Below are 8,364 nucleotides of genomic sequence, written 5' to 3'. Positions count from 1 at the left end.
GTATTAGCCTTCTCTTTTTATTACAAAGTTCCACATTAATCTTTCAATGATTTTGTTAACATTGTTGATATTATTCATTATCCATTAGTTGTTGCAAAAAATGTTTTCCAATTCTGTCATTCCTTATGTATCAATTATTAGGTCATTCTGAAATGCACTGAAATCTGAAATCATATTTCATGATATATTGATTTCTTGTGTTTTTTGAATTATTGACTTGGTGCCCTAGGACTCTCCAAAAGCAACCAGAGGATTTATTTTTAAGTACCATTATGAACTCACAGATTTTTATATGTCTTATGATTTTCAATCCATTGCATTTATAATTCTTTTTAGCCTCACATAATCTCATGTTAGTTCAGTGAATACTCCTTCAGGTTGGCTTTTGACCTGACCTAATTCATCTTTAATAGTTTCCTTGATTTCTGACACAACATGTCCCAAGTTTAACTCATACAGTTCTGCTCCAGATGTGAAGTCAGTCATTTTTCAAGGATCCTTGGTTTCTTTCAGGGAATGTGCTTGGTACTGACTGCTCCTAGGTTTGTAGGCTCTCTAAGAAAGACTTTTTTTGAGAAAAATAAATCATGACTTCATACAATATTTCCAAATCGAATTTAAGACAAAAGGGTTGGGGTGCCTGAGTGGCTCAGTTGGTTGGGTGTACGACTCTTGGTTTTGGCTCAGGTCATGAACTCACAGTTCGTGAGTTCGAGCCCCATGCCAGGCTCTGCAGTGATAGTGTGGAGCCTGCTTGGGATTCTTTGTCTCCCTCTCTTTGCCCCTGTCCTGCTTGCTCTCTTCTCTCTCTAAAAATAAATAAATAAATTTTTTTAAAAAGACTGAAAGGCTTTTATTTTGCTTCTTTGATTTTATTATGTTCTGAATTGTGCCCCCCACCATGTATGTATGTTGAAGCCCTAACTCCCAATGTGATGGTATTTGAAGGCAAGACCTTTAGGAGGTATTTAAGATTAAATGAGGTCATAAAAGGGTGGGGCCCCAATCCAATGAGATTACTGTTCTTGTAGAAGAAAAAGAATACACTCTCTCTCGCTGTGCACACATACACAGAGGAAAGGCTATGTGAGGACATAGCAAGAAAGTGATCATCTGCAAGCCAGGAGAAGAGCTCTTACCAGAAATTGACCCTGACAGCTCCTCAATCTTAGACTTTTAGAGAAAATAAATTAATAAATTTAAATAAAAATAAATTAATAAATTAAAAATTAATTAATAAACAAAAGAACTATGAGAAAATAAATTTCTGTTGTCTATGCCATACTCACACACACACACCTCCTCTCTGTCCCCTTGCCTCACATGACTAATTTCCCAATCACATCTCCAACCCATCTTCTCTCTTCCATTCCCACTGCTCCAATTTAGGTTTTCACCATCCCCTGAAAAAGCATCCAACCTCCAATGTCTCCAACCTCTATTCTGCCTTCCACACTCCTACCACAATGATGTTGAAAGCTAGCTAAAGTATTCACATCTTTCAAAGGCTTCTTATCACTTAGAAGAAAAAGGGAGGCCCTAAACAAGAAATGCTTCCTAGATAGAGGCCTATCCCTGAGCAACTTCAATCCCTGCCTTTATTTTCCTAACCCTATATCCTGGTAGCATCAGACTCCTTCGCGTACTGTCTCTCAAACCTCAGCACCCCTGCACATGCTCTCCTTTCTGCCTCAAATGTCCTCCCCACATCCCATGTCCCTCTATTCTCAAGCTATAGACCCTGGCCAGGGGCTATGTATTGATCAAGTCTCCTCTCTCTGCAAAGTTACACACTCTTTTCTCAAGGTTCCCATTACCTCTGGTTGTTTTACTCACGGTTTTGTGGGCTTTTAGAGAGTGGGAGTCTTCTTCGATTCATCTTTTTGCCTAGCACAGAGTCTTAGAAGTGTTCTATAACTATTTGCTAAGGAAGAAATGAGTGTTGGACAAACTAATGTATGGGTGAATTCTTATTTTCCCAGTCTTCTCTCACCAGTTGCTAAGATGTTTCAATGGTCAAAGACAATTGACCACACCCATATTTTGGTCTTCAAATTGTCTGTGCCAGTAGCCTATTGTTTTCTGTTTCTCTTAACATCCTAATACATTCTCAGTCCTCTTTTTATCTGAGAAGGCGTTATCAAGCAGTCTGCTCGTGGCCCATCTAACTCCTTCATAATTGTCACACATAAATATGTGCTGATACTGGACTTCTCTCCGTCTCACAGATATTGAAAAATAACACCTAAAATCATATTAGGCACAAAAACCTGCCGAAGTTTATCTTAAAAGCAGCTGTGGGGGTAGAATGCACTTAGTGTCCAATGTTTCAGTGTTTTTTGTTTTGTTTTTTTTTTAACATTTATTTATTTTTGGGACAGAGAGAGACAGAGCATGAACGGGCGAGGGGCAGAGAGAGAGGGAGACACAGAATCGGAAACAGGCTCCAGGCTCTGAGCCATCAGCCCAGAGCCCGACGCGGGGCTCGAACTCACGGACCGTGAGATCGTGACCTGGCTGAAGTCGGACGCTTAACCGCTGCGCCACCCAGGCGCCCCAATCAGTGTTTGATGAATGAATGAGGTTCCTCTGATTTGGAAGGCCTTGTCCAAGTCTGGGAGCTCAGCTTAAAAAGAGGAAACCGAACAGAATAGTTAAATGAAAGGCCGGAATACTCCACGTTCCAGCTGCCCACAGCGTGGAGAAAGAAGATGTACGTCTAGGGGCGCCTGGGTGGCTCAGTGGGTTTAAGCGTCCGACTTCAGCTCAGGTCACGATCTCGTGGTCGGCGAGTTGGAGCCCCGCGTGGGGCTCTGGGCTGATGGCTCAGAGCCTGGTGCCTGCTTCCAATTCTGTGTCTCCCTCTCTCTCTGCCCCTCCCCCGTTCATGCTGTGTCTCTCTCTGTCTCAAAAATAAATAAACGTTAAAAAAAAAAAATTAAAAGAAAAAAAAGATGTACGTCTCCCCGGATGACCCGGGTCTACGGTTCTCTTTAAGGGGGAGTGGGCGGAGCCCTGCCCTTACGCCCGCCTATGGCTAAGGGGACACGCGGCCAATGAGAGGAGCGGTCCGAGGCGGAGCGACTTGCAAGGGACTGACGTCATCACGTTCCGACCGGCCCTCAATAGGACACGCGCTGTGAAAGTAAACCCAGGAGGAGGTCGAGGTATGGGAGCTGCTGTTGCGGAGGGTGAATCCCGGGTCGCAAGGTGTCGTCGGGTTAGAGCCTGGAAGCAAGGGAAGTTGCCTGACCCCAGGGTTGTGCGGGGAGGGAGGATCAATCATCCCCAGCCTACCCCAGGCGGGTTGGACTCGGCATTAACTGATCAAGAAGGCAGCCCCAAGGCAAGGTCTCCTTAAGTGGGGAGGACCCCCCGGCCGCTCCGCCAAGGCCTTGTGCGCTCGTGTGGCCAGACTGTGAGCCTCTGGGGAGACGCAAGCCAGCGGAAGGAAAGAAAGGGACGCCAGTAAGAGCCCACGTTTATTCGCGCCATTTAGCGCCTTACAGGTTAAACTTTCAAAGCACTCCTGTGAGCAGACCCTGTTGTTATTCCCGTTTTGTACAGGGGGACACGGCGACTTAGGTTAAAATGACAGCTTTGTAAATAGTATAAAGATGGGAGGTTGGGTTAAGTAAATAGTGAAACGTGTAAGTATCTCTAAAGTGGTGATTCCAGAAGGTCAACAAAAACTGTTTCTGACCTTCAGCAGTTCTAGTAACAAAATTCCTTTGGTGAGTCATAACAACCAGAATGTTAAACTTTGAAATTTGTTTTTCAGGTGATCAAAGCCACATAATGTCAGTAGTTCGTTCATCCGTCCATGCCAAATGGATCGTGGGGAAGGTGATTGGGACAGCAATGCAAAAAACAGCTAAAGTGAGGGTGACCAGGCTTGTTTTGGATCCCTACTTATTAAAGGTGAGGAATATCCCTGTTTTCAGAAGGCATTGATAAATCACCAACATGTTACAGGTTCTGAACAGAGAAACCATTCCCTGTCAGTACAGATGCACTGAACGTCTGCTGATCTGTGGGTATAACAAAGTGAATTAATCGTGGTTCATTCTCAAATTCTGAGGACACATACAGTTAATTTCAACTCAGTCTGATAACTGATACAGTACTTCTGTGTGCAAAGTACTGGGAGCAGAAAGCAGGACAGCTGATTCTTTCTTTCCACATTGCTGAAAGAGAGCATCCTCAAAGACATTTGAGCTGAATCTCAGAAAGGCTTTTATCCAAAGGACCACATTTGGGGGAGTCATTTTGGCCATGGTAAGTGGTATATGGAAGTTCTTTTAGCCATTAAAGGGCATGACATTGTACAGGAACAACAAGTAGTTTGGCATGTTTGAGCCCAGAGCTTGATCCTAAGAAGGCATTGACTGTTGTTGAGTGAATACAAGAACAGTGGGAGCTGGGCTGAGAAAGGCCTTTTATGTAGTATTTTTGGATTTCATCCTATAAGCAAAGGAAAGACACAGTTGGAAACATAGAGATGAGGACAGGAGGTAAGGAAATAGGTAAGAAGGCTATTGCAAAAGTCTAGAATGGAAACGATAAGAACCTGAACAGTCCTTGAAGCAATTGCAATGCAGTGGGAAAAGTAGATTTCGGAAAGAAGGGCCAGAGTCCTTTTGTCAGATGTGCAAGGGAGGGAGAGGAAAGTGCCAAGGACAGTTCTGCATTCAAGACTGGGCACACAGGTAGGTAGAAATGTTCTTTGTTATCTAGGATCAAAAACACAGGAGCAGAGGTGACAAGGTTAAGGGAAGGGGAGGCCAGATGAGTTAAGGAGAAGAATAAAGTCTTTTATTAACAACAACACAGGAACAAGCTGAAGAGTGACGACAGCCTGATCATTGGCCTGAGTCAGGAGACCTTAGCGTGAATATTGACTGTTGTTTACTAGCTGTGCACATTACCTAACTCCAGAGCCTGTTTTCTCATTTGTAAAATGAGAGCACCTTCTGCAGCAAGGTTGTTATGAGCATCTGTGGCTTGTTTGCAGTACTTCGAGCCAGGCATGGAGCTAAGTGTGGTGTGTATATTTAGAACATTTAATTATCTGGATAACTTTAGAGATGCAGATAGTGGAGCCTCATTTTAGGTTGTGAAAAAAACTAAGCCTGGAGTGATTCAGTGACTTGTGCCAAATCACACAGCTAGTAGTGAGAGTAGCATGTTCATAAGGCTGGAGAGAAGGCTCCACTAGGAAGGAAGAGTTTAAATAGTATAGAGAAGGATGATGATGAATAGACAAAGATACTGAAGGTAATAGGCTGGAGAGCTCAGGCACATGATCCACTCTGGGAAAGTCATTGCTATTTTCTAGAAGTTAAGCAGTTAATTTTTGTATTGGAAGCCTCCTGAGTGTATTATCTTTTTTTCCCAAGTCCCAGCTTGTTTTCTGTGCATTACTTTTTATATTCTATGCTCGTTGTCAGATCACAGATGGGAACTACCGATTTGTTCCTACTTCTCTCAACAGTATTTTAATAAACGGAAAACCTACTTTGCTCATGATGCTCTTCAGCAGTGCACAGTTGGGGATATCGTGCTTCTCAAAGCTCTACCTGTCCCACGAACAAAGCATGTGAAACATGAACTGGCCGAGATCGTTTTCAAAGTTGGACAAGTCATAGATCCAGTGACCGGAAAACCCTGTGCAGGAACTACCTACCTGGAAAGCCCAGTCAGCTTGGAAACTACCCGCTTAACCAAAAATCAGGAAGAACTGAATAGCTCTTTAGCACAGTGAAGGACGATTGGAAGGAGACAAAGGGAAAGATTTATAAGTTTGCTTTACAGAAAAAGAAATTTTTCTAAATTTCATTACAAACTGTCCAATTTCTCTTCTGGTATTTATGGAATAGCTAAAAGTAAATGAAGTAAAGGCCTTGTTAAAATTTTTCATGAGTGTAAGGTCATGTTTGAAATTTCCTTTTCATTGAACATACTTTCCTCTTACAGGAAGTGTACCTAGTAATCCCCTGCATGGTTTTGTAAGCTCACTTTTTTAGAAGGTGTATCTTTTTTTTTTTTTTTTTTTCCATTCAAAGGAATCTTGAATTTATCTTAGAACCCTTATTTGGGGAGGAAAATACCTTTTGATATCTTAAAACAGAAGACTGCATTAAGTGAATATTTATTTTTGGTGGTATATATTTGAAACTAATTTGAAATTTTTCTTTTTTTTTTTGTTTTTTTTGTTTTTTAATGTTTATTACTTTTGAGAGAGAGAAAGACAGAGAGCAAGCAGGAAAGGGGCAGAGAGAGAGGGAGACACAGAATCCAAAGCAGGCTCCAGGCTGTGAGCTGCCAGCACAGAGCCTGACCTGGGGCTTGAACTCATGAATGGTGAGATCATGACCTGAGCTGAAGTTGGCTGCTTAACCGACTGAGCCATCCCAGTGACCCTGAAATTATTTCTTTGATTTAACCAATTACAAATGGGAATAATCAGCAGTCTGGTTGGGGTCAGACCTTATAATAAGAATGTCGACACATAGAAAATAAAACTTGAAAATTCTGTGTCACTTTTCTTTCATCCTGTATTCTAGAGTGTATTAAATAGGAGTGGATTCATAAAATCGGATACATTGATGAAATTGTAGAGTTCCTCATACTGTGCATTTGAGTTGGAGAGTTTGAGTTCTGTTGCTGTTTATTAATAAACTATGAACCTAGATTTTGACCTGAAGAAACATTGAGTTACATATTCCAGTTTCCTGGCTCCTAGGAAGAGATTTGGAGCATATTTCAGTTTCAACTAATACGTGTATTATACAAGTACAGAGTTTCAGCAGTAACCACAAGCACTGCCTATCCTCTCAATGCTCATAATCTAGTAGGGGAAGTTATGTACAGCTGCCTTCATAGCAGAGAAGCACATGGGGGGGGGGGGGGGGGAAATGACGACAGCTTCCCAGAAGAGACTAGATGGTGCTAGAACTGAATCTTAACAGTTCCTGGGCTAGTAGATAAGGGTTGTGGAAAGGGCATTCCAGGTAGAGGGAAGAATGTAAAATCCCAAAACTATGAGAAGAAGCAGCATAACCAAGGGGTTCTGCAAGCCGATGAGGACTGCTTGGGACACTTTGAACATGAGTGGGGTTCAGGTAAAGAAACAGGTGGAAATTATACTGTAAGTGGTGGCAGGTTACATTTTTAAAAGAGTATGATATAATTACATAATGAACTGTAAGGGGAAAGATTAGAGGGAAAGAGACCTGTTCAAAGACTGGTCCTAAGACAAACTGAGTAGGGTGAGGAAAAGAGGTTGGATAAATGATGTTCCAAAGTAGAACTCTCAGAGCTTGATACCAGGAGAATGAGCAAAAGGGAATCATCTAAGAGTGTCTAGGTCTCTGACAGGTGGAGTTAATGTGGGTTCCACCTTGCACCTGTACAAGCCATTGCAAAAACCTCAAATATTTAAAATGCTTACATATACTCTGCTTTTTTTGAGAGAGAATTTTAAGCAGGCTCCATGCTCAGCGTGGAGCCTGACGTAGGGATCAATCCCATGACCCTGGGATCATGACCTTAGCCGAAATCGACTGACTAAGCCACCCAGGCATCCCTCTTAAGATATTTTTCCTAATAATCTTGGTGTAAAACTTATGCTCCAGGAAGATGCCCAATATTTCTTCTATGACATATACACCTGTGAGCTTCTATGACAGCTATACACCTGTGAGATAAAAGTACATGTCCCCAGTAAAAAATATTGGAAGATAACAGTGGAGAAGAAAAATGCAGAATAAGTGGCCTAATACTAAATAGCACAAAAGCAAGGTCGACCAAGAAATATTTACCAAGTTTACATTTCAGGAAAATAAATTTAAAAGCATTCATCTCTTCAAAAAAAAAAAAAAAGCTGAGAAGTTGGGAGAATGTGTGAGAAAGTCACAAGGGCACAATGACACCACAGGCTTAAAGAGGCTTCCCTCCTACTGTGGAGGATTGGGACATGTCCTTTCTGCCCTGGGGAGAGCTCCCTTTTGGGTCTAAGTGTCTACAGGCTCACTAATCATAAGCCTGTTGCTCAGCCACATAGCCTCTGGACTCCTGTCCCCTGTCCCTTGGCTTCCTTTCCACTGGCCTCCAAGAGACCCGTATCTCCCTGATCTGGAGCAAATCCTTGTTGTCTCTCCTCCATCCACAGGACCCCTTTTTAATCCTTCCTGGTGGTTCCTTGCCATACTAACATGTTCAAATATTCCCCCAGTCAGAAAACTGCACCCCTTAAGCTCCAATGCTTCCTTTGCCTCCAAGATTACTAGCTTCAGAGAACCCCTCAGACCAAAAGCCCAGTTGCTGCCCTCTCCCCTCCTGCCAGGGTAACAGACCTCCCAG

At 42.6% G+C, this 8,364-nt stretch overlaps 1 protein-coding gene across 3 annotated transcripts; it reads left to right on the top strand.

The window, feature by feature from the left end:
* Positions 1–3,109: 3,109 nt before the first annotated feature.
* Positions 3,110–5,915, top strand: MRPS17 (mitochondrial ribosomal protein S17). Of its 3 annotated transcripts, none has more exons than XM_047839551.1 (3): positions 3,110–3,167; positions 3,782–3,921; positions 5,495–5,915. In XM_047839551.1, the coding sequence occupies exons 2-3, from the start codon at positions 3,799–3,801 to the stop codon at positions 5,762–5,764; spliced, it is 393 nt and encodes a 130-aa protein (XP_047695507.1). In that variant the 5' UTR covers positions 3,110–3,167; positions 3,782–3,798; the 3' UTR covers positions 5,765–5,915. The 3 variants fall into 3 exon arrangements, with proteins under 3 accessions (XP_047695507.1, XP_047695506.1, XP_047695508.1); XM_047839550.1 differs by having other exon boundaries at positions 3,150–3,239; XM_047839552.1 differs by lacking the exon at positions 3,110–3,167 and adding an exon at positions 3,330–3,468.
* The last annotated feature ends 2,449 nt before the right edge of the window (positions 5,916–8,364 follow it).

The sequence above is a fragment of the Prionailurus viverrinus genome, chromosome E3 (assembly GCF_022837055.1).
Source record: "Prionailurus viverrinus isolate Anna chromosome E3, UM_Priviv_1.0, whole genome shotgun sequence".
In the NCBI taxonomy this organism is placed as follows: Eukaryota; Metazoa; Chordata; class Mammalia; order Carnivora; family Felidae; genus Prionailurus; species Prionailurus viverrinus.
Note: the sequence above shows the minus strand (reverse complement) of the source record. Positions and strands in the feature narration are given on the sequence as shown.

What these genes read in the sequence shown, in the direction of transcription:
- MRPS17 (XM_047839550.1), top strand. Translation starts at nt 3,170, where the DNA reads ATGGGAGCTGCTGTTGCGGAGGGTGAATCCCGGGTCGCAAGGTGTCGT. An exon ending in GGTTAGAGCCTGGAAGCAAG is followed by an intron (nt 3,240 to 3,781) that starts GGAAGTTGCCTG and finishes TTTGTTTTTCAG; the next exon opens with GTGATCAAAGCCACATAATG. An exon ending in TGGATCCCTACTTATTAAAG is followed by an intron (nt 3,922 to 5,494) that starts GTGAGGAATATC and finishes TTCTCTCAACAG; the next exon opens with TATTTTAATAAACGGAAAAC.